At 36.6% G+C, this 26,156-nt stretch overlaps 2 protein-coding genes across 2 annotated transcripts in view; both read left to right on the top strand.

Moving 5' to 3' along the window:
- VCPIP1 (valosin containing protein interacting protein 1) overlaps nucleotides 1–12,703 on the top strand; it is a 30,549-nt gene extending 17,846 nt beyond the window's left edge. Inside the window, exon 3 of the mRNA XM_008706773.2 lies at nucleotides 7,310–12,703. Within this exon, the coding sequence (XP_008704995.2) occupies nucleotides 7,310–8,181 (872 nt within the window). The 3' untranslated portion in view covers nucleotides 8,182–12,703. The remainder of the gene's footprint in view (nucleotides 1–7,309) is intronic.
- An 11,234-nt stretch (nucleotides 12,704–23,937) lies between these two features.
- MYBL1 (MYB proto-oncogene like 1) overlaps nucleotides 23,938–26,156 on the top strand; it is a 36,567-nt gene continuing 34,348 nt past the window's right edge. The window contains exon 1 of the mRNA XM_008706740.2: nucleotides 23,938–24,514. Coding sequence (XP_008704962.1) covers nucleotides 24,495–24,514 — 20 coding nt within the window. The 5' untranslated portion in view covers nucleotides 23,938–24,494. The remainder of the gene's footprint in view (nucleotides 24,515–26,156) is intronic.

Here is a 26,156-nt window from a genome sequence, read left to right as displayed (position 1 = left end):
TGGCTCTAAGTTCATTGCTGAATAGGTATGGTGAGAGCAGACATCCTTGCCTTGTTCCTGAAAGCAATTCAGCCTGTAGGTTTTTCAGAAATGCCCTTTATCAGGTTGAGTATATGCCTCCCTTCTATTGATAGTTTACTGAGAGTTTATATTTTGCATGGATGTTGAATTTTATCAGGTGCTCTCTTCTGCATCTATTGAAATGATCTTATGGCTTTTCTATTTAGTTTATTGGTAGGGTGAATTACATTGACTGATTTTTGGATATTGAACCAACTTTGCATGCTGGATTCAAATCGCTAATATTTTGTTGAGTGTTTTGCAGCTGTGTTCCTGGGGCATAATGGTATGTAGTTTTCTTATAATGACTACTTAATCAGGGTAATGTTGGCTTCATAAAATAGAGTTGGGAAGTGTTTGCTCCTCTTCTGATTTCTGGTAGATTTTGTAATAGTTTGATACAGTTATTTCTTTCTTTCTTTCTTTCTTTTTAAGATTTTATTTATTTATTCGACAGAGATAGAGACAGCCAGTGAGAGAGGGAACACAAGCAGGGGGAGTGGGAGAGGAAGAAGCAGGCTCCCAGCAGAGGAGCCTGATGCGGGGCTTGATCCCAGGACTCTGGGATTACACCCTGAGCCGAAGGCAGAGGCTTAAGGACTGAGCCACCCAGGCGCCCCAGTTATTTCTTTCTTAACTGGTAGAATCCACCAGTGAAGCCATCTGTGCTTGGAGTTATCTTTGCTGGACAGTTTTTAGCTATGAATTTAATTTCTTTAATAGAATCTTCTTAAGGTTTATGTCTTTTTTCTTGACTAAGCCTTGTTAGTTTTGTCTTTCAAGAAATCTGTCCATTTCATCCAAGTTAATAATTTTATTGGCATAAAATTGTTCATAATATTCCCTTCCTGTCCATGTAATATCTGTAAAGTCTGTAGCTCTTTCATTTCTGATAGGGGCAACTTGTGCCTCTCTTGTTTTGCTGACCAATCCAGCTAATGGTTTATCAGTTTTATTGATCTTTTCAAAGAAACAGCATTTATATTCACAGGTTTTCTCTGTTGTTTTCTGATTTCAGTTTCATTGATTTTGCTTTTACATTTATTTTTTCCTTCTTTATGCTTGCTTTGGGTTTAATTTGCCCTTTCCTTTCTAGTTTCTTTATGTAGAAGCTTTGATTATTATTTATAAATTTTTGTTTTCTAGGCGCGCCTGGGTGGCTCAGTCGTTAAGTGTCTGCCTTCAGCCCAGAGCGTGATCCCAGAATCTTGGGATCGAGCCCTGCATCGGGCTCCCTGCTCCGCTGGGAGCCTGCTTCTTCCTCTCCCATTCCCCCTGCTTGTGTTCCCCTTCTCGCTGGCTGTCTCTCTGTCAAATAAATAAATAAAATCTTTAAATAAATAAATACATAAATAAGTAAATAAATAAATTTTTATTTTCTAATAAAAGTATTTAAAGCTATAAATTTCTCTTTGAGCATCCTCCCCCCTCTTATTTTTGCATCCCTTTCTTTTTACTTTCCATTTTCACTTTATTCTACATCCTGAATTATTTTGATATCAGTTAATGATTTTTTAAAAGTTAGTATTTAATTAGGATTAATCGATTAATAGCATTCTCAGCAATTAGGGTAAATATGCACTGTCTTTCATGCAACTGAATGAACTTCCCTTGTTTATTTTTTGTGTGGGAGGGGTAGTTGGTGGGTGGTTGTGGAGATGACTTGATTATTTACTAAATAGTTTCATGTTTTTGATTTGAAATTATTTTTAAAATGTTAGCTGTAATGCTAAGACAGTTTAATGGGGAAAGAATTGATTTTTTTCAACAAATGGTTTTGGAACAACTGGATATTTACATACAAAAGAATGAGGTTTTTACTTCTGCCTCACACCAAATTAAAAATCAGCTCAAAATGTATCCAGCACCTAAATATAGGAGTTAATATTAGAAAACTTGTAGAAAAAGACATAGGCATAAAACTTCTTGACTTTGGCTTTGGCAAATCCTTCTTAGATATAACACCAAAAGTACAAGCAACAAAAGAAAAAAGTAGATAAAAACCAAATTTTTGTGCTGTAAAGTACACCATCAAAAAAGTGAAAAGATGGGCACGTGGGTGGCTCAGTTGGGTAAGCATCTAACTCTTGATTTCAGCTTGGGTCATGATCTCAGGGTTGTGTGTTTGAGCCCCACATCAGGCTCTGCACTGGACAAGGAGCCTGCTTAAGATTCTCTGTCTCTCCCCTGCTCTCTCTCATGCTCTCTCTTTCTTTTTCTCTTAAAAAAAAAAAAGTGAAAAGACTGCCCACAGAATGAGAGAAAATTTTTGCAAATTATGTATCTGATAATAGATTTGTATCTAAAATATAAAGAACTCAGGGCACCTGGGTGGCTCAGTCAGTTAAGTGTCTGCCCCCTGGCTCTGGTCATGATCCCAGGGCATGATCGAACCCTGTATCAGGCTCCCTGCTCAGTGGGGAGTCTGCTTTTCCTTCTCCCTCTGCTCCTCTCCACTGCTGTGTACTCTCACTCTCTCAAATAAATAAATAAATAAAATGTTAAAAAAAAATAAAATATAAAGAACTCATCAATAAAAAGGCAAATAACCCAATTAAAAAAATGGGCAAAAGATCTGAATAGACATTTCTCCAAAGAAAATATACAAACAGCTGTTAAGTACATAAACTGCTGTTTAGATGCTCAGCATCATTAACCATCAGAGAAATGCAAATCAGAATCACAATGACATAGTTCTTCACACTCACTAGAATGGCTGTAATCAAAAAGGCAGGTAATAAGAACTGTTGGCAAGGAGATATAGAGAAATTGGAACCCTCATACTGCTGGTAGGAATGTGAAATGGTGCAGGCACTTGGGAAAACAGTCTGGTAGTTCCTCAAAAGATTTAACACAGGTACAACCCAACAATTCTCCTCTGAGATGTATACCCAAGAGAAATGAAACCTGTCGACACAAAACTTGTACACAAATGTGTCATAGTAGCATTATTCATAATAGTCAAAAGTCGAAACAACCCAAAATTTTCATCAACTGGTGATTGGGTAAGTAAGATTTAGTATATCCATACAATGGAGTATTATTTGGCAATAAAAAGGACTGAAATACTGGTACATACTATATCATGCATGAACCTTGAAAAACTATGCTGCATGAAACAAACCAGTCACAGTAGACCATGTATTATTACTTTTATATGAAATGTCACAGATAGGCATACCTAGAGAGACAGAGAGTAAATCAGTATTGCCTAGGGCTGGGAGTTAGGGTAGGGGGAGGAAATGAGAGTGACTGCTAATGGTTTTGGGTTTCTTTTTGGGGTGATGAAAATGTTCTAAAAGTGATTGTGGTAATGGTTGCACAACATTGTGAATATACTGAAAACCATTCAGCTGTACACTTAACATGAATTTTATGTGAATTATCTCTCAGTAGAACCATTATAGTTTTTTAAATGTTACTGTGTTAATTATCCTTATTAAGAAGTAGTTTAGAGCTCTGAAGTAAGAACATTTGAGATCAAATTTTCGTTCTACCACTTACTCCCTGTGTGACTTCTAAGTCTTAGTTTCTTCATTTGTAAAGTGGGTATTATAATCTCAGGGTTGTTAGCATCAAATAAGACCATGCACATAAAGCAGTTAGCAAAAGGCCTGGTACCTAATAAGTAATTATCTAATGTTTGTTACTATTATTAGAATTTCAGCTGTTATTTGCAGAATAATTGAAATTCTTTTGACTATAACAACCATTTGAAATGGGTCATTGTCAGAAAATTATTTTACTTTTCAAAACACAGTTTCTTCTAATATTTCTGGCAAAGTTTTATCTTTTTTAAATTTCATCTATTCAAGTAATCTCTACACCCGATGTGGGGCTCAAACTCTTGATCCTGAGATTGAGTCCCATGTTCCTCTGACTTAGCCAGCCAGGTGCCCCTCACCTCTTTTGTTTAGGACAGATTCATGAGGCAAATCATTATTATTATTATCCTGTGGTCAAAGAATCAAAATATATCACCCCAAAACACATATACCCATATCCTCCAAAACTTGGAACATCTCTTTTTTCAAATCCACCCAACAAACAGATGATTATATCTACATTAGAACAGAAATATTTCCCAATATAACTAGACTATTAATATTCCTATTCTTTATATTTGGAAAGATATTTTAAAGTTCTGTTGCTTAAAATATAAGTTTCCTTGCAGGTCTTTATACAGAGATAAATGCAGACATGAATGACAAATTTAGTTTTAAAACTCGTATAGCTATCTTTAATTTGTAATGTAGAGTTTTGCTTGTGTTTGAACTTTATGAAAATGGGAATTGAAAATTATGCTATATATATTCTCTGTGATTTGCTTCTTTTATGCAGCACTTTTTCAGATTCATTCATGTTGATGGGTTCAACTACCATTCATTTTCACTACTGCATAGTATTCTGTTTTATCATTTTAATATTATTCATCCATTGTTCTCCTGATGCATTTCTGGGGTTTTTTTGATGTAAGGAAGAGTGTAGCTCTAAATATTAGTATACTTATTTTTTGGTGTATATGTGTGATGGAACTGTTGATATGTGATACAGGAATTTTAATACACTTTGATTCGTAAAATTCAAAAGATTATATAAGTTATATAAAACCTAAATGATTATGCTTAAAGGGAGCACACCCGTAAAGTATTTGCATTGGTTTTTTAATACTAAAATGTTTTTAATAATGTAAAAGGTCTAGAAACTATAGAAATGGGAAACATCACCTATAATTTTTTAAATATTGGTCTTTACATACATGTTTTGGCCTGATTGTAATTACAGTGCTTAGATGTTTCCTGCTATTCATGCACATTTTACTATATATATATGAAGCATCATACATTTCTTATTTATATCAATTCTTAATAGCTGCATATTACTTCCATCAGGTGGATAGACCATAATTTTCTTAGCCATTTTCTTCTTGTTGAAAGCTTACTTAGATTGTTTCCAGTGTTTCATTGTGAATAATACTGTGATGTGTGGGACTATGATTCTGTCCAGGGATGACCAAGGGAAAGCATCACAGTAGCAGTCTGGAAACAATTACAAAACTTTTTGATCTAATATAGGAACTAAAACTATTGACTGTCGGATTTATATTAGGCACTCTGTGGCATGCTTTGTGTGTTTTCTCATTTAATCCTCAAATAATCAGTGAAGTGAGTAGTATACTCATCATTATACTTACCTGATTGTATTATAATGATCTGTTTGTACTTGTCTCCTAAGAATTACATTTTATTTGAATCTTCAGGGTTTATTTTAGTTCCTGGCACATAGTGAGACTCCATAGGTGTTATCTATTGAAATGAATGTTTGAGAGTTTTGCCTAGTCATCCCTGGACTTAATCAGTCAAAATTCTCTTCCTTGCTACCTTTGTTTCTTGAGCCAAGTTTTATTTTTCCACATCTGCCTGGCAAAACCTTTTGTCTATAATGCTTCTGAAGATAGACTGGAATTGTGTGTGGATGCTGCAGGACATTTCCCCATCGGTCCTGATGTTGAAGGTTTAAAGAGGCTGTAAGTCAGGTTCAAGCAGAGGCTACTACAAGAAGTAGAGAATCAAGTCCCTCACATGGGCTATTTACAGATCTCCGAGGTAGGGGATTGGTAATAAGACGATTCCAGGGTTGTGGCCTAAAGACACTATTGAGACCACATCTCTGATTTTAAGTTTTGTCTGTCTCTTTTTTGTCAGTTACCTATGCCAAAAATATTCTACCAAGAGGAAATTCTGGGTGGATTTGTATTAATGGGTACTTACCGCTGAAATGAATGTTAATTTAAAATTACCGTATGTTATTTATTCATTTGCAGTTTAGTTCTTTATCTGATTATTTGGAATATTCACCGTGAGATACACTAGAACCACTCTGTAGCTTTTTTTAGAAGAGGGCGGAAGAACTATTGTTAATAACCTACAAAACTGGACACTACCTTAATGCCCACTAAGCATTCCAAAGTTCACTCATCCTCCACCTCTGTATTTGTATAGCACTAACAATTTCATTCATTTTTAACTTTTTAACATTTTTAACCAGTTTGCTTTTGCCTTTATATTTTGCCATAAACAAACCCATTTGCACCATGTATTATTAAGAGTTCTCTACTTCATAGGTTCTATGCTAGGCATTGACCCTACTTACAAAAAATAAAAATAAGAGTTCTCTACTTCATCTTTCTTTTGTTGTTAGCATAGAAAATCTTTGGTTTTATAAAATTTGAAAACCCCTATTTTTGCATACTTGGAGTATACTTCAAGAAACAAATTTAAAATGTAAAGATATTGGATAGTTTAAAACACAAAATTTACTTACACCCAAGCTAGAAAAAGTATAAAATTTTGGAATACCAGATAGTGAGACCAAGCTCCTCAACTAGAAAATAGAGAGAAGCCTGCTTTCAAGTTCTTCCATTGCTACATTAGTTGACTATGAGAAGTAAATTAAATTGCAGGGACCACTTGAGGAGCATCAAAATAAGCCAGGCTTATTTTGGTGGTTGTGATTTACCAGAGAAGAATAAAAGGTGTAACATGAAATACAACTTCTTCAGAGGAATTGAATTAAACAAGATCTTTTTCATTTATTGTGACCAAGCGTCCTTTCTTACAGTTATACCAAAGACAGTGCATCTTTAGCTTTCCTAAATATGCCCTCATAATTACTTCTTTAACTATGGGATATCTTATTTTGAAAGTTCACTATCCTTTATATTTGTGAAAGATATCTACCTAAGGTACACTGAGAAAACCACTTTTATTGTATTCTGTAATTCAGTAGAATTATTTATGATTTTTAATTTTAATTCACACTGTGCAGCATATCTGTGCAACATTTTGCCCTTACGGGTATTTTTGCAAAGTTTTAAATTTGACTTAGTAAATGAAAGTATATTTTCTTATTGCTTTACTGCAAGCAGTTGTTTTTCTAACACTGTTGCTAGTGTTTTCTCATAGCTTAGCTGTTTGTTTGAAGCCCTTTCCCTAACTTTGTAAAAGGTTAATGATATTTGTAAAAAGAAAAAAAAAATTTCCTGGGGAACTTCAGTAAGGTCTGTCGTGATATTTTTTAAATAGTATTAAATTCTATTAATAAATATCATAAATTATTTTTGTTAATTAGTTTTGTTTTCAGAACTGTGATCTGGATATTGTTGAAAATTCACTATTTCAACTATAATTGTCTTTATACTTTTTAAGTAAGATTTTAATATATTAAATACTTTTTTTCCCCTTCTTAGGTATGGCTGATGGCAAGCATTGTACTTTTCCACATCTGCCTGGCAAAACCTTTGTCTATAATGCTTCTGAAGATAGACTGGAATTGTGTGTGGATGCTGCAGGACATTTCCCCATCGGTCCTGATGTTGAAGATTTAGTTAAAGAGGCTGTAAGTCAGGTTCGAGCAGAGGCTACTACAAGAAGCAGAGAATCAAGTCCCTCACATGGGCTATTAAAACTAGGTAGTGGTGGAGTAGTGAAAAAGAAATCTGAGCAGCTTCATAATGTAACTGCCTTTCAGGGAAAAGGGCATTCTCTAGGAACTGCATCTAGTAACCCACACCTTGATTCAAGAGCTAGGGAAGCCCCAGTTGTAAGGAAGCATAACACAGGGACAGACTTTAGTAATAGTTCCATTAAAATAGAGCCTTCTGTATTCACAACTGCTCCTAGTAATAGTGAGCTTATTCGAATAGCTCCTGGAGTAGTTACAATGAGAGACAGCAGGCAGCTTGATCCTGATTTGGTTGAGGCCCAGCGAAAAAAATTGCAGGAAATGGTTTCTTCTATCCAGGCTTCGATGGACAAGCATTTGCGGGATCAAAGTACAGAGCAGTCACCGTCTGATCTTCCTCAAAGGAAAGTAGAAGTTGTGAGTTCTTCTGTGAAGTCCGGGAGTCTTCAGACTGGCTTACCTGAATCTTTTTCTTTAACTGGTGGCACTGAAAATTTGAATACAGAAACAACTGATAGCTGTGTGGCAGAGGCACTGGGAGCAACATTTGCCACAAGGTCAAAAGCACAAAAGGGAAATTCAGTGGAGGAGCCTGAAGAGATGGATAGTCAAGATGCTGAGATGACAAACACAACTGAGCCAATGGATCACTCTTGATTTAATTAGAGGCTAATAAAGGCAGAATGTTTATTGTGAATATGTAACATTTGTTGGCTGGGCCACATAACTTGATTAGTCATAAAAAATCTTGTACGTATATAATTCAAAGATTATATCTTGTTATTCAGTGCATGACAGCAAGTGTGTGATTGGCAATAGCTTTTAATATACTGCTGCCCAGGCTGGCTCTGAATTCCTATAAATTAGTTATTAGATCTGCTGAGATGAGTTTCTTCCATATATGTGGTTCATTGGAAGTTTTTTGTAATTTTAATTCCATGAAAGTCTTAATGTTTCAAACATGAAAATTCTCTTGCTAATGTTTGATTTTCTGAAAAGGCTAGAACTGGGGGGGGGGGGGGGGGATGAGATTTTGCTAATATTGATGTCATCAAGGTAACCATTCCACATATTTATTAGAGTGTCAAAAGATTTATGTAAATTTGAAGGTTATCAGAACTAAATTGTATCGTAAAATTCATAGAAGGATTTATTAGATACTGGGATCCTGACATTTCCGTGAACGTAAACACATTCATAGAGATATGTATTCTTGGTGAAAATATCTTGAGAATAGAGTGTAATAACATTTTGCTGATTTGAGCAAGGCTGGGGGAAAATATCTATTCTAGAATGATAAAGTCAATGTGATTCAGTAATGTTGCTGTCTGAGCCAACACAGCCAATTGTGTGCTCTGTTGTTAATAATATGTTACCATTATTTTTTTAATCCTGGCCTGGTCAAGTACCACTGAATTTTTTTTCTTTAATCTCGCAGAAAAGTTGATTGCAAAGTGTGGTAGAAAATATAAAAATAATGGTAGCAGTAGTTAATCTCTAATTTTCAGAGTCTGTCAGATTCACAGAGAATTTATATATAAGAATTTATCTTTATGAATGAGTTACATTGTTCTACGATTTTGATCAATGGTATTTAAGCTTGTATATGCTAAGTGTCTTTGAGCCCCTTTGAACCAAAAATGTTTCCTTTTTCCTTAGCATCCATAAGACTTTCTTTATCTGTTGGCTTCACTTGGATTTGGATGCAAATTTTACTGCATCAGACCCTAATCAACTGGGCATTTGCTTAAATAGTGTATTCATCAAATCTTTAGTGCCAGTTTCCTCAAAAAGCAGCTTTCATGCTTATTATCTTAAAGACAAAGAATGTTTATCCTGAGATTGGTATTGCACTATTTTATCCTGTTCTGCAAATCTGTATTCTGAAATGTACATTTCAATCCATCTTTTTCCTTTGTTCACTGAAATTAAGTTGAATGGATGAAAGACAAAATGTATGTTAATACAATCTCTTATCTAGAGCATTCAAAGCCTGGCTGTCTCTGTTTGCACATGTAACAGATGCAGAACTGTGTTTGCAGTCTAAGAAAATGTACTTCAGAAAGTATATTATCAAGTGTTTCAAAATTTCAATCTGTTGATTCATAACGAATATAGACAGTACTTTGACTTGTGTTTCCAAAGGAGGGAGGTTTTGGATTTCTTTCTATGAAAGTATCTCTGACTTAATCCACTTACTAAATGAACTACTCCATTTGAATAAGGAAAGAATGGAGAATTTAGACATTTTGCAGGTGATATCTGAGCAAGATATATATTTGGGTTAGTTTTATCACATTATCACATTTTAAACCATATTTTATCTCAATTCTTCTAAATTTACTTTCAATTATCTTAATATCTAAAGAGCAGGAAAACTTAGGACTTTTATATTGTGCACTAGTTTTGCATAAAGAACTGCAGCTACCAAATAATATTTCTCATTTAGTTAGCGTAGGTGGCTTCTGTGTATTTAACTAAAAATTACAAATACCACTAACCACTATAATTATTTTTGGCTTTTTCAGCCACTGAAACTGGCTTTTTCTTACTAATTCAAATACAGGAATACTGTTTAACAAGCAAATGCACTGCTTCCAGGTAAATTATATAATTACCTTTTCTTTAACAAATATTTTCTTCACCTGTGGCTTGGCATGTTTCGTTAATAACTGACAAATATACTCTCATAGCATATAGTAAATATACCAAATAAATTTTATCTTCCTATTAAATACTTGCCTTTAGTCAAAGTAGAGTGCACTTGTGAACATTAGGAGACGTGCTTTAATCTCTGATAACACTATTAATTTCTCTTGCCACAGCAATGCTATTTAGAAGCCGGTTAGGTATGAATATTATAATAATAGTTTGGGTTCTCCCTTGATACAGAATAAAAGGCTTGATTTTGAGAATGGTCAGATTTCATGAAATTATTTTAGATTTGCTGAAATTTGGTTGGGGTAATAGTAGTTTTTGAAAAGTGGGCCAGGTATCATCTTCACAAAGAATTTTTAGAAACAGTTTAAGTTCTTAATTTTCATCCTTTGTCCTTCCATATGGTTATCATAAGCAAATACATGACTATAGAATTCTTATTTTGTACTACTGCCATTTGTGATTACCACAACTTTGAGTTCAAGCTAGCGATCATAAATCAGTTAAAATATTTTTTTAGCCCCAGATGTAACATAACTATAGCTCAGTCTTATAATTCTATTTGTGATGTTTCACTGAAACTTGAAATAAAATTCTAAATTTTTTTCTTCAGTAATCCATTTTATAGGTAATCATACCAAGTTTGAACTGATGACCCAAAGTCCAGGTAGAGTTGAAGGTGATGTATGTCTAGAATATTGGTAATGAGAAACTGGTTGAAACTGAAGAACACAAGACACTGCCAAATATTATGATCTAGAATATAATGAACTCCAAGGGAATGGTTAACTCAGGAACTAGTTAAAGAGCAAGCCCATGGCCTATTTTTTCCCCTTTCACTATGTTTCAAGTATTTTATTGGAAAATGTAAGGATAAAGACCTGAGAAATTTAGCCAATGCTACTGACTGTGAAATTTCCTTTATATCCTCTGATGATTTTTAGTTTGGTTTTTACAATCAAGCCTACTGCTTGCAATTAAGATACAGATCTGAAATGCATCTGTGAATCCCAGCCACAGGTCCTTATTGCCATTATTTTTAAGTATCTAACTTGATTTAAATTGAGCAGACTTTTGCATATGGTCTCTTACCTCAGGGAAGATCACTTGCTAGCAACTCATCTATTACTAATGACAGGTTTTTGAGAATTGTACTGACATCACATGTTAGCTACTAAATGCAAAATTTATAACAGTATTATTTTATGTAGTTGCCTACTAATACTGGCTGCTAGTGAACATTTCTTTAAAAATTTAGAACTCCCTAATAACTAATCTTTAGGTGTGAGGTAAACTCATAACTTCTGTCATTAATTATGCTTTGGCCAATATAGTCACAATATCATACTATGTTTATTTTAGAATATCAATACAGTTTTGTTTTTATTTTTCAACAGGAATTTCAATTGGCTCATGCTTAAAATATTGCAGAGTAGATTTTGAGAGTTTCATGGTTCCCAAAACAAGGTTTCCATATTAAGATTTTCATAAAAGCCTTTGCAAAATTGAATTAAACTCCGCTCAGTATGAATTTTAAATGATCTTTTATCACAGCAGTAGTGAGATACATACTCTATGTAAGTTGGGTAGATATATCCTACAGTTCAAGGTTATTATATAATTTAACAAAATTGTACATCCTCAAAGCTCTTCATAATTAATATAAGAAATTAATTTTCAAACCAGAACTATTCACTTGAAAACATACCATAGTAGAATGTTTACTTAAATAACAAAGAGGAGTTACTGTAAGATATATAGTTAACTGTAAGTTCTGCCATTCTTAATAATTCTTCGAGATGCTAAGTGTTTCAATTCATATTTAATGATAATTAAATCGTGGGAATTTTAACATTTGTTCCAAAATAGCAGAAATTGTAAAAATTGTGAATTATTGGAGAAAATGCCATTACTTGTATATCTGACATTTAATTTTTTAAATTATGGAGTCTACATGCTTTTGTAGTATAATATTAATACAATGATTATTCTCTTGTAAAAGAAAAGGAAAACTAGTAAAAAAAAAGTTTTAGTTGATGTTATCTGCTTGTGAGTATCAGTTACTTAGTATTAAAATTTGAAGGTATTGCATACTTTTCTTTAGAATGCACAAGTCCCTTCCTGAGCCTTTATGCCTATGGTGGGGCAATAAAAGACTGAAAAGGTTATCAATATTTTCAGGTTTATTGGACTTTAAGAATTAGTGCCAAGAGCTGGAGAGTCTACTTTTTTGGAGGGAAATACTCTTTAGAAAATGTAAAAATAAGTGGTAATGTAAATATTTAGAAAAATTATATAGCAAGTGCTTTAACTGCTCAATTAAATAGTATAAATGTTCTATCATCCCTAAGGCACTGGCTGTTACCCATTATTTTCTGATTTTGTCGTTGCTGTATATATTACATTTGAGTAATAAATAATTGGTAATAGTGTATTATAACTATATAGTGTTCTACAGCACACCTCACTGTACAGTATTTGAAGTTTTCTTTTATATTAATAAAAACTATAAGTTAATACATACTGATTTTCCCCTCGACTTCTCCACATTAGCTTTTTAAAATAACTTTTATTCTTGAGTTTTCTGGAATTATACTTTAATAATATAATGCATGAAAATATAGTTTAGTTTTATAAAGGAATTCTTAATGTAATAAAGGTCTTTTTTAAACTTCCTTTAGTGGGACATCATATAGCAACAGGAATGTGCTCCCCTTTACTGTGGTCTCAATGTAAATGAAATGGACTCAATTAGAAAAGAATAAGTAAAATTCCTTTAGACATTTTACATAATTGGGTTATGTAATGCTTACTGAATATTTAAAGACAAAACAGACATGTTCTAATAGAGAACTTAGTTTTGTGCTGGTTTTTCAAAAATACTGGTTAGAGATAATGGGATGAAGGGAAATACAGAAAATAGTAATAATTTAACATTTCTGTGGCTTAGCAATCAACATGACTTACATTAACTTTTAAGTTTTAATACATATGCTTAATATCCATTCTGTTAGAGTAGACTTAACTTAGAGCAGAGCCTCAGACACTGGACTCCAAGAACTGAGTCTTGGCACACTGCTTACTGTGTGATCTGTCTGTGCTTCAGTTTCTTCTCTAGTAGGATGATGACATCTACTCCTGGGGTGGTTGTGAGGATTAAATGAGTTAACATATTCAGTGATTAGAACAGTGCCTGATATACAATAAACACTTAAATGTTTACTATTACTATTCTTTACATATAAAAATAATTCAGTAGAGTTCAGTTGACATTAAAACAGATAAATCCTCATATATAGGGCACACATTATTTAAATAATTTGTTTTATTAGGTTAAAACCCACTTTGTGATATGTAATCAATGAGCTAAAACAATGGTTTCTATGTTCAAATATATATGCAAGAGCTTTTATGACCACATGCAATACTGAAAATCTGGAGAACTGACGTCTGTGCTCTGTGACTAACTTGTTCTGTGACCTAAGGCAAGTCATAGAGCCTTTCAAGGCGTCTGTTTCTACTATAACCTTTTGGTTCTTTAGTTTTTACCCCTTGTTCTGCTAATCATGTCATCATGGGCTCACTCACTGTTGGCATAGTGCTGATGGGACAAGTGACATTGGTGTGGGTTCCAAGTAAACGAAACATAATTAGCTTTGCTTTACACTTTGGCTAGCTACACTTGTCCCAAAATTGGACTTGAGGTCTTGTACATGTGTCCCACTGGTCACATACCATATAGTTTGGAACTCTCAAAAACTTCAGTGAATAAAATAAGATAAACATTCTACTTACGACAGTTCAGTATGGATTTTATTTTTATTGACTGGCTTTTTCAGACCCCAGTAACTGCAATTATGACTGCATAGTTGATTGTTTCTAATCATTAAAAATGTATACAGAAAAATCGAAGTCTTTAATTGATTTTCTAAACTATATATGGTACATTGAGGTGAAAAACTTACAGGCTCTTCAAACTTGTACTCTTTCCTTGTTGGAACTAAACCTGTCTTTGGTCCATTTGTCATACCACATAGAACAGAAGGTTGGCTTTTGATCAGTGCCTAGCAAACAGACTAAATGAATGAATGATTCAAGTATAATGTTGATTTAGTCATCCTAGGATTCACAGATCTTCACTTGTAACCCCAGCTCCTCTCCTGAAAAAAAAAAAAAAAAAAAAACCCTCTCCCAAAATTCAACACATCCCCTGTTCTAGGAACTGGGGAAACAGTTCTAGATGAGACAAATTCCATGTAGCTTTCAGAGCTACATCCCAATAATGAGGACTAATAAACACATTCATAATAACTATCATGTAGTGACCATTTCTTTATATCCAGACAGTAGGCGAAACACAACATGCAATAATGAGTTTAACCCTCAAAACAATTCTTTGGGGTTGGGTAACATCATTGTTTTCATCTTTCAGGAAACAGGCTCAGGTTGGTTGGTAATTTACCCAAATCCTGGACTTGATAGGTGGTAGAGCTGAATTTAAACCTAGATATTTATGACTCCATAGCCTCCGTTCTTAACCTGAGTGCTACATTTGTAATTTAGCAAAGGAGTAAAATTTGGTGGTCACATAAGTCTTTATAAACATCTATTGTTTTTTTATTTTAATAAACATCTATTGTTAAATCTAGCTTGTTTTCAGGTACACCAATCTGCTTTGAAATGATTTCAATGTGTACTACACTTTAATTTCACTTCCTACAAGTTCCCTACCTGAACCCCAATCCTCTACCCCAAGTTCTTCCCTCCTTGGGTTTGTTTTCTTCCTCCAAATTTGGAGGCGATTTAACGAAGGATTTCAGAATTTCTTAGATGGTTGATCTGTGTAAATTTGAGAATCATTGGTTAGATAAAAGTCCAACTCCCTCCTTTCAAGAACCTGGAATGATTGTCATTTACTAGGCAGGTCTGTTGCTTTAGTGGGAAGGCTCTCCAAAGGTGTTATTTCTCAAAGGACAGTTCATGGGCTGCTTGTACTCATCTAGAAAACATTTCTATGAAATCTATCATGTGCCAGGTACTTTGCTACAAATGAGGAATAATAAAATGGCAAGAAAGACATACTTCCTGCCATTATATTTTTAGTGAACAAGAGAGTCACTTTAACAAGCAAGTGCAAATATAGGGGGAATACTGGGTGGTGGGAGTCACACTACAGGAGGAACTAACCTGACTTGCTAGTGGCTTAGAGAAGGCTTCCCAAGAGGTGATGTTACAAGCCAAGACCAAAAGAATTACTATGATGTTTAAAATCAAATTGGCAAGATTACATACTACCAAAAAATATCAGGTCCATCAAGCAAAATTAAGTGCGATGCTTATGTCTGCCACACTTTAGACCCCAAATCTTTCCTGTAAAAGGGTGGTGATCCAGTTGAATGGATAGGGATGACAAAGTTTGAGAAAACTTGTGCAAATAGGGTTGCTAAAGAAAGGCAAACTGTAAAAGAATGAGATTCTAAATTCAGTGCAAAAAGCCATCTTCAGAATATGAGCTTATCCTTTGAAACTAAAAGGCATCTCTGCTACTGAATATGACCAGTATAAATTAGATGCATAGATGTATAACAAAAATTTTAGCAAAATAGTAAAGTGAGAATCAAATTAGGAGCTAGAAACCCTCAATTATTTGCTTTATTTCACTGTTACCAAGATTATAGGAAGATTAGTTCCATTTCTATCTTTAGCTTCTCATGGCTCTATCCTGATATTTGTCATCTGTTTCCATTTAGCAGTAGTACTACCTAAGTGACTTGTAACCAACGTACAAAGTTGTGCTTAAATATTGTGTCTCAAGGTTATTTCATTTTGTGATCTTTCTTATGGCAAGTGATTTGGCTTTCTCTTTAGTATAATAAACTTTACAATGTTATTAAATTTATTTTTCGTACAGTGAAGTGATTAAAAAAATCAATAGCTGAAAAAGAAGTAACCTATAAAAGTTTTCATTGAAATGGCCTTATTTCTTTTTCTTTTTAAAAAGTTATTCTCAAAGCAATGAATGTACTTGGTTAAAAAAAATTCAAACCTATATAGAAAGACACCTAGTTCCTCCATCTCAATTGCTAAATCAACTATTTCTGTTTTGGTGGTTACCTCCCTGACAGGTCTAATCTCTTAGTTTATCAACTTTAGACAGTATTTTATTCCTCCATTAATGAAAGATGAGTGCCTTTGCTATCTTTAGATCATCTTTCTAACGTCATATAACATACTTAAGTCTGTTTATTGAGCCATCAGTTTTAGACATTACCTCAACTTTCTAGTATGTAAAATGAAGAAATGACCATTTCTACACTAATATCCCTTATCCTCTCATTTTGCTTCCTAACTTTTATTAGCTATACTATTACTGTTATGTTGTTAAGGTTTATGGCATTCAAAATAACGGCCTGTAGCCATAATTGCTTTAAAAGTAATCTATAGTTTGAAAACAGGTGAGGTGATCCCAAATGTCAAAATGAGGAGGGTGTTCTGAGACTCCTATTAGAAGTTGGAACTTTCCCAACGCAGATATAATTTAAACATATTCGTGTTTTAAAAGATCCTTCAGGTAGCCAAGTGGAGGATAGAGTGGATTGGATAAGACTAGAGGATGAGAGATCAGTTAAAAGACTTGCTGTAATCGGTGAGAGATGAGAGCCTGAACTGGCCCACTGGCAGTGGGGATGTCAAGGAGAAGATGTTGGAGAGACAGTAAAAAGGCCAATCCAGACTCTCAGGTTATGAGTTGAGAGGCTGGATGGTGGTGCTGCTAATTTGCAATAGGATACAGGAGTCTTTACAAATTGGTAGAAAGGGAGTGAATTCCATTTGGGGGCATATTGAATTTTGGGAGAGAGATGGAATTCAGGAGAGGGATTGGGGTTGCAAGTGAAGATCTGTGAATCCTAGGATGTGACTGAAATCATAGAAGTGGATGAGATGGTCTAGGAAGAGAGTGTATAGTGAGAAGACAGCTACGTGCAATTTGGGAGAATGCCAACATTTAAGCAGCTGGCAGAAGAACAGAGACTTCCAAAATACTTTGAGGTATGGAAATTATGGAGGTGAGGTCACAGAAAACAAGGGATGAAAGTTTCAAATAAAAGGAAGTAATAAAGTCAAATGCGGTAGAAAGTTCAGGTAAAATGAATTTCTTTTTTCAAGTGTCCATTGGATTTAACAGCCACAATTTTGCAGCTACAAATTTCAATGGATGGTGATGGTAAAGGTTAGATTATGAGGGACTGAAGACAGATGGGGTCGTGAAGTCGACACCTTTGGAGTTTAGCTGAAAGGAAAGAAGGGAAGATAGCAGATACAGGGTAATGGGGGGGAGGGATGAATATATTTAGATCAATATTTTCAAACCTACTGGGCCAGTGTCCTCTTTTTATAACAATATATTCTACTCCCTATACCCTATTGAAGTGATATTCATAGATAACTTACAAATTTTTAAAAAATCAATTTAATGCTCTCCCTATAATATGGAGGAGAAACAGAGATTTATAATAAAGCCCATCAGAAAAACAAATCCAACTGATATATATGTAGAATCACTATGAACTCGATAGCTAGAAACACAATAATAGTGGGTTATATTTCTGTCTTAAAATCTTGAGCTGAGTTACCCTCAGTGATGTGATTTTCTAAAATGGGGAAACAACTCTTGGTTAAGTCTGAACAAAATAAAATACAATCTTCCCCTGGTTTACATACCATCTCTCTGGAGATAGTGTATATTTTTAAAAGATTTTATTACTTATTTGAGAGGGAGAGAGAGATCACAAGCATGGGGGAAGGGTAGAGGGAGAAGCCGACTTCCCACCGAACAGGAAGCCCAGTTCGGGGGCTTAATGTGGAGCTCAGTCCCAGGACTCTGGGATCATGCCCTGAGCCCAACGCAGATGCTTAACTGACTGAGCCCCCCAGGCGGACTGGAAATAGTGTATTTTAAAACTGCAAAAAAGAACCCCAACACTTGTACACTTGTGTTTATAAAAAAAAAAGTTGATTCTAGGCTTAAATATCAGTTTTTTCACATTACTGTCTGGTTGAATGTTGAATGAAACTCAGGATAATTCTTCCTTGTGCAGGACTGTTTCAAACATTACAAGAGTCTTCTGTTCCTAGAACTGGCACTCTAAATGCCAGTAATGACCTTCAATAACCACAAATTCCCCTAAAATCTTGCAAATTCATCGTTTCCTTTGGGAGTGCCTGGATGTACTAGGCCAGGAGAGAAGGGGAGGCTGGGGGAAAAAAAAAAGACAAGATATTATCCCTGATAATGTGGAAGGTGATAAAATTGAAAGTAGAGGTAGAAAGCTTAGAATTAGAAAGCACAGACCTTCATATCTTGGCACACGTCATGTTTCCCACAGATGAGCAAGTCCTGCTTTAAGGATTTTGTGGTGTTCTGGTAAATTATTTCTCTTGTTTAATGCCCTGAGTACCCTCTCTCTTAATCTGGAGTTCCTATCCTTCATTTTGAACCCTCAGCTAGTAAGCTCATTCGTTGTAAATGAGTGCTAAAATTTAAACTCTCTATAAAATATCTCCTTTTGAAGAGAAAGCACTATTTTCATCATCACAGGCCAAAAGTGTTGAAAATTTCAGAGAAGGTGTAGTTTCCTATTGTTGCTGTAACAAATTACCGCAAACTTTGACTTAAAACAATTCAAACTTAACATCCTAAACTTCTGGAAGTCAGAAGTTCAAAGAGAATCTCCCTGAGCTAAAATCTGAGAGGAGAATCCATTTTCTTGATTTATTTAAAAGCTTCTAGAGGCCGCCTGCATTCCTTGTATCATGACCCCTTTCTCCATTTCAAAGCTAACAATACAGCATCTCCAGATCTGTCAGCCTCTCCTGCTACCCTCTCTCATTCTTAAGGAACTTTGTGATTACATTTAGTCCTCCTGGATAATCCAAACTCATATCCCCATGTCAAGATCCTTAATTTAATCACAACTGCAAAGTCCCTTTTGCCATTAAGGTATTATATTCATAGGTTCGGGAACTAGGACATGCATATCTTTGGGGTGGGCCATTATTCTATCTACTACAAAACAGTAGAGCAAAGAATATTGGTTTGAAATAGGGACACTTTATTTTTTTTTTTTGAAGTTTTTATTTAAATTCCAGTTAGTAGACGACATACAGTGTAATACAGTTTCAGGTGTATAATACAGTGATTCAACATCTCCATACAACACCTGGTGCTCATCACAAGTGCACTCCTTAATCCCCATCCCCCTACCCACCTCCTGAAATAGGGACACTTTAAAACATTCTTTTCTCTTACAGTTTTTTTTTCCTTGCAGATCAACCACTCATTTTTACGTTTAAAAGCCAAACTAAGAATTCTATAGCTGCTTATGACAGTATGATTTCTATTTGTAATTTCCAACAAACTTAAAATAGTATCCTAAATGTGGAGATTACCAAAATATATTGGTGCTGGGGAGAGGTTGAAACAGATATTTATGTATCCAAGATATAATTCTAAACCTGGTTTTTGTTCTCAGATTGAGCACATAATATATGGTTTCATAATTTCTGCCAAAGCATACTTATTTAGCATTATCAATACTGGGGCAAGTTATATATATATGCGATTTCTTTCTATTTCCAGCTCATTTTTAAATTTTTATTTTATTTTTTAAAGGATTTTATTTATTTATTTGAGAGAGAGCATGAGCACAAATGGGAAGGGAGGGGCAAAGGGACAGGGAGACGCAGACTCCCCGCTGAGCAGGGAGCACAATACGGGACTCCATCCCAGGACCCTGAGATCATGACCTGAGCTAAAGGTAGACGCTTAACTGACTGAGCCACCCAGGTGCCCCTCCAGCTCATTTTTTTAAATTAAAAAATAAAATAAACAATTTATGCTTTAAAAAAGGCAAATAATACAAAAACACATAGGGTAAAAAGTTAAAGCCTGCCCTGCTCCCATCTCATCCTTCCCTCCAAAGTAAAACATTGCTAAACAGTTTGGTGTGCAGTCCATAGACCATTTTTTATAATGTTAGACACATTCCCACATACACATACAACCTGAGACCTTACATACATAAATGACATACTAATCATACAGTTCTGCTACTAGCTCTTTTCTCTACACCATCCTATAGTAATCTATACTACACTGATAGTTGAATGCTCATGGATATTAGGGTAGTAAAGTGATTGGGAACTTGGTTTCTAATTCAAATCTTGGTTCTGCCACTATATGCCCTTGAACAAATTAACCTTTTGGTGCCCTATTTTTCTCACTTATAAAGTGGATGAAAATAATAGTACCTACCTCATAGGATTGTTACAATTATATAAATTGTGCTTAGTACCTAAGATGAATGCCTGTGAAACACCTAGAAGGGCCCAGTAGTGTAACAGCTGTTTAATGGCATTGTCTTAATATTACATTATTTTTACTGGCTGTATAATTGTTCCTGATGAGAACCATTTAAACAGTTTCATAAGGTGAATACTTCCAAATTGGGGTTTTAATGAAATATACTACTATAAGCATTGAAGTACATCTTTTTTGCTTGCATTGAATTACAGTATTTTTAAAAAAGATTTTTATTTATTTTAGAGAGAGAGAGAGACAGCACAAGTGGGAGAGGCAGAGGGAGAGAGAATCTCAAGCAGACTCCCCCCCAAGTGTGGAGCCTCACACCGGGCTCAATCCGAGGACCCCGAGATCATGACCCAAGCCCAAACCAAGAATCGGACACTCAAACGACTGTGCCACCCAGGCGCCCTGAATTACAGTATATTAAGATAAAATGTCTGTCATAGGCTATGAACATCGTTATGGCTTTTGCTTAGTTTTGCTTTCCAAAAGGATTATACCAGTTTCAGTACTAACATCAAGGAATTATTCAAACTTTGTTGACAGAATTTGGAAATCTTTTGCTACCTTAGTAGTCACAAAATGGTATTTCAAATTTAATTTACACTTTTTAAAAAAGATTATTTATTTATTTGACACAGAGAGAGAGAGTGAGCACAAGCAGGGGGAGCTGCAGGCAGAGGGAGAGGGAGAAGCAGGCTCCCTACAGAGAGAGAGAGAGGGTGAGGGGCCTCAATCCCAGGACCCTGGGATCACGACCCGAGCCGAAGGCAGACGCCCAACTGATTGAGCCACCCAGGCGCCCCTAACTTATACTTTTTGTGAACATATTTATTTATGTGCTTATTATTTGCCTTTGTTTATTCATTATATAGTGATTGTATTTGAGCATATTGATGTATTACTATTCTAGGGACTGGGATTCTAGCAATAAATAGAACAGATAAAAATCTATGGGAATGATAGATACGGCTCTATTAAGAGTATAGTCTCTCAGGTACTATATAAAGCCAGCAAAAGCTTTTCAAACAACATAAGCAACCCTTGGGAGTATTTGGCCTTTGTGGGAGAATAAGTTGGTATAGCCAAGGGAACAATGAGCATGGTGCAATTTACTGCTCATTTATTTAATAATAATGAAACAATTTATTTACAGATTTGGAGTAAGAAAGTAAATTAGTACATACTTTTAAAATCATTTTTATAGGGGTACCGGCTGGCTCAGTTGGAAGAGTATGCGACTCTTGATCTCAGAGTTGTGAGTTTGTGCCCCACGCTGGGTGTAGAGATTACTTAAAAAAATTTTTTTTAAATAAAATATTTAAAAAATCATTTTTATAATTAAAAATAGAAATATATTTGTCATGGAGCAGAAAGAAAACTTTACATGAGTTTTTAAAGATAAAATAGTTTTTAAAGAAATTTCCAACACCTGTCCCCAATCATTTTTCCCTTGGTATTCAATCCCCTATACCTCAGTGGAAAAACCTGAGATTTAACAGACTATCCCAAACCAACTCTTGAGGATTGAGAAGTGTGATAATGAGAACATCCCTTAGAGTGTTCTCAGTTTTGGATGATTACAAATAAAGCCACTCTAAACATTTATTTTCCAAAGTGTCGGTTCCATTTGCATTTCTACCAGCAATGCATGAAAGTTGTATTTGCTCAGCATCTCCACCTTTACCAACACTGTATAGTCAGTCTTTCCTCCCCACCTCATCCTAATAGCTGTGTGGTAGTATCTCACTGCGGTTTTGATTTGCATTTCTCTAATGATCAATGATGTGGAGCGTCTTTTCATGTGGCTTATTTGCCATTTGTCTATCTTTTTTGGTGAAGTATCTGCTCTAATCTTTTGCCCATTTTTTCATTGCTTTCCGCCCCCCTCATAGTTGTTTTGAAAGCTCTTTATAATACTCTGAATAAAGATTTTTCACTAAAAAAAAAAAAGCCCAGCTCTCAATTACATTCGAGTGTGTATTCAAATGACTATGAACCACTTTCATTGCACACTTTTTTTTTTAATGAGTGATTTAAATGAATTTGCAATGTGGCCTTTCTGAGGAATTACGTTTTTCTCTGTCTCTAAAATGAGGGGTATTTAGTTTACGGTCAAAATCTAAAATACCTGCCTTCAAGCTCTAAAAAAGTATTCTGTATAAGAAGCCTAATATATAGGAGAAACTCTGCTTTTTCCTGTTAGAATATAAATAAGTTGACTAATGTATGACCCAGGAGTAAATAAAAAATCAGTTTTCAAATGACATTACTTTCTCAATTAGGTTAAAAAAAAAGTGAATGAGCAACACAATAAGGAATGATATAAAAGGTGTTTTACCTTCCCAGAACCCAGATCTTGAGAAAAAGGAACTATAAAAAGGCGTTTTAAGTTTTGAAAGTAGCGCATGCAAGCTCCTCTTCAATTCACATTTGCACCTGCATCTCTGATTTGCAAAAACTGATGCGTAAAATTTCAAAATAGCAACATGTAAGTTTGTCATATTAAAATGTGGCTTAGTGCTCTATGCAGTGGAGCATGTTACCTTGCAAATTTGGATCCTTTACCATTTCTAATTGTTACTGTAATCTACTTTAATGTTATTTGAGCCCAGCAGTTCCTAGTTTTACACTCGAAACTTCTAGAGTAGTTACAGCTGCTGGAAGCTCCTTCCGTGCAAATTCTCCCCGCCTCCCGTCTCTCCTGCGAAGGAAGGTCACCTTCTATACTACCATACTGATTTATCTGGGCAAAATTGCCAGTCTGTCCCTGTCTTCCTGCATTGTTCTCCTGGATCGGGGTTCAATTATTTCCCGTAGAGCGAACTAAGGGATTAAGCACGGCGAAGACCGAAAGCAGACTTGGCTTATTTCCTTTTTCTGTGCCAAGCACTCCAGCTAAAAACATTTTTCACCTGTCACTCCTGCTCATTCTTGATATTCGGTTTCCTACCACAGTCTTCGCTACTCCAGTAGCTCTGATGCCTGGGCAAAAAATAGCTTACATTTTTGCTTAAACAATAACGGCCGCGCAAATTTTATGGTTAGATTTGTCTCAAGTCGGAAGACCGCGCCTCCTAACTAATGAGGCGGGATACACACGAGGAGTTAGGCGCGGAGGAGCTGTGGCCGAAAGGAGGCTGCAGCGACGTGCCTTGGCGAAGCCGCCCAACCCCCAAGGACCGTGTCCGCGAACCCCGGGAAGTTTGGACTCGCGCCGCAGCTTCCGGACCCGCCTCTAGGCGAGCGCCGGAACTCGCTTTCCCAGCAAGCCCCGCGCGGTGCGGCGCTCGGCGCGCTCCGGGTCCTGTCAAGGCAAGACCCGCGAGCCCGCCCTGCGGCCCCACCCCCTGACTCCCAGCTCCTTCCCCGACTCCCGCGAGTTCCAGTCCCGACTTCCAGCTCCCCAGCCCCGCCCTCAGTCGCGCGCGCTCTCCCCGCCCCGCCCCCGTCCCCCCGCGTGCGGCCGCTACAGCCAATGAGGTTCGGGGCCGCGTGCGCAGATTCAAACGGCGGCTCTTGAGGGAGGCTGGGCGCGAGATTCGGCGGTGCGGACAAAACCCTGCAGGAGGCTGCGAGCCCTGCAGAGCTGCTCGCTGCGGGGTGAGGGCGGGGGTCGACGCCCGCCGCGGAGCTGAGCTGGGACCACTGCGTAGAGACTGAGAGGCGGCGGGAGGGGCCGGCGGAGTGCGGGAGCGCGCCTGCTGACATGTTGGGGGCATCCCTGACCGGGCCGGGCCGGGGCTAGGAGCGGCACTGCGGGCCGGGGGCGGGTCGCGGTCCGCCCCTCCGTCCTGCCCTGCCGGGGACGTGCGTTCCACTCTCGGTCGCTCGGAGAGGGAGCGAGGGAAGCGGCTGGAGGGTCGGGGACAAGGAGCGTTCGCTTGAGGCTGGAGGAGGCTGAACTGCGTCCCCGCCCAGCCCGCGCCTATGCGGTACTTGAAGGATGGCGAAGAGGTCGCGCAGGTGGGTGACATCCCTTTCACTCAGGCCTGTTGGCAGTGTCTCGGCTCAGATTCTTTTCGCTTTCCCAATGCTTCCCCATCAGGCCCTACCCAGCTGGGGTAGAGGTTTTCCTTCCCGCTGCCCCACAGCCTTTTCAGCCCGGCTGGCCCGATCGCAGCCGTGACGTGTGGAGAGTGGGGGACCACTGTGTTTAAGGCGCAGAAAGTGAGTAACAAATGCCCAGATTGCTCTAAGGAGTTGATCCTCCCCACAATGCACGTCCAAACTTCAGTCTCTCACGGCCACTTCTTGGTCGGAGTTTCTTGCCAGGTAAGTCTGCGCTTTCAGGGAGTACCCTACGCACGTAATAGTGCTCATGTGCAGCCCGGACGACTTGAAAGTAGTGTTCAGAGAGATTCCTTTTTTTCTGAATTATTGTATCAGTTAAAGTAGGAACTCTGATAAACCTGCTCTGGGGCCCCTCTGCCATCTTTGCTACCTTGACAGGTATGGAAAGCCCTTTGAGGAATAGCTGAGGAGAGAGGACCTTTTTGATGTTTTCTGTAATTACCATTCCCATGTTCACAGCTTTATGTATATATTTTCAGTATCTTCTGCTGGGAAGTTGTTACACTGTTACTACCAGTAGCTTGTTCTTAAAACACTGTTTGATTCACTGATATTTTTAGTGCCCGTGTTTGGCTCTGTCTGTAACTAAGTGTTGCCCAGAGAGGTAGGGCATAATTTTTGTTGGAAAACTTGCTAGGAAGAATTTACTCATCTAATTTTTATTTATACGTTACTATAGTAGCTACACCTAAATTGTACGTAGTAACCACTTAGATGACAAAAAACGTGGTTGTCTTTTGTCAGTAGTATTAAATAAACCTGAAAATCTGTTTGGCAGGATTTCCAAGTGGTTTTGTTTATCTAGGTTCACAGGCTCAAAGCCTTAACTAGAGATGTATTTCCTAAGTTGAAATTTAGTACTAGGATTCATTCTTTGCTGATTTCTGTTAAAAATTGGCAATAACTGCACACAATATTTGTTGCTTTATTATTAATCATCTGTATGTAAGGTATTTTTGCAGAAATCAGCATAAAATAAGTCCTTTTGAGACTTGTTTTGTGGCATCTACAGTGTAGGTAAACTCTTCAAGTGGAACAAATATACACATACACTCACATAAACCCAGCTCTCTAGAACAGGGTTTTCAACCTTGTCACTACTGATATATTGGATTAGATAATTCTTTGTAGTTGGGGGCTGCCCTATGCTTTGTAGTATGTTCAACAGCATCCCTGGCCTCTGTCCAGTAGATGCCAGTAACATCATTTCCCTGAGTTGTGACAATCAAATGTTTCCAGACATTACCAAATGTGGTTGAGGCGGGACAGAATCACCCAGGTGAGAATCACTGCTCTAATTAACTTCCTAATCTTCAGAAAAGATAGATATTAGAAACTCCTATAGTTATAATTACTGAGGTACTGGTTTAGGTCTTTTCTTGTGGAGTTTTAAATATACAAAATTTTTAAAATAAAATAACTTCATTAAGCAAAGTGACGGGTGACTATGTCAACTCAAAAACAGAAGTTTGTTTATATTCATTGTGTGGCATTATCTACCTATCAGTACTGATGTTAATCTTATTTGAAAGAG

Source organism: Ursus maritimus, unplaced genomic scaffold, assembly GCF_017311325.1.
Source record: "Ursus maritimus isolate PB19 unplaced genomic scaffold, ASM1731132v1 scaffold_9, whole genome shotgun sequence".
Lineage (NCBI taxonomy): Eukaryota > Metazoa > Chordata > Mammalia > Carnivora > Ursidae > Ursus > Ursus maritimus.
This window is presented reverse-complemented; position numbering and strand designations above follow the sequence as displayed.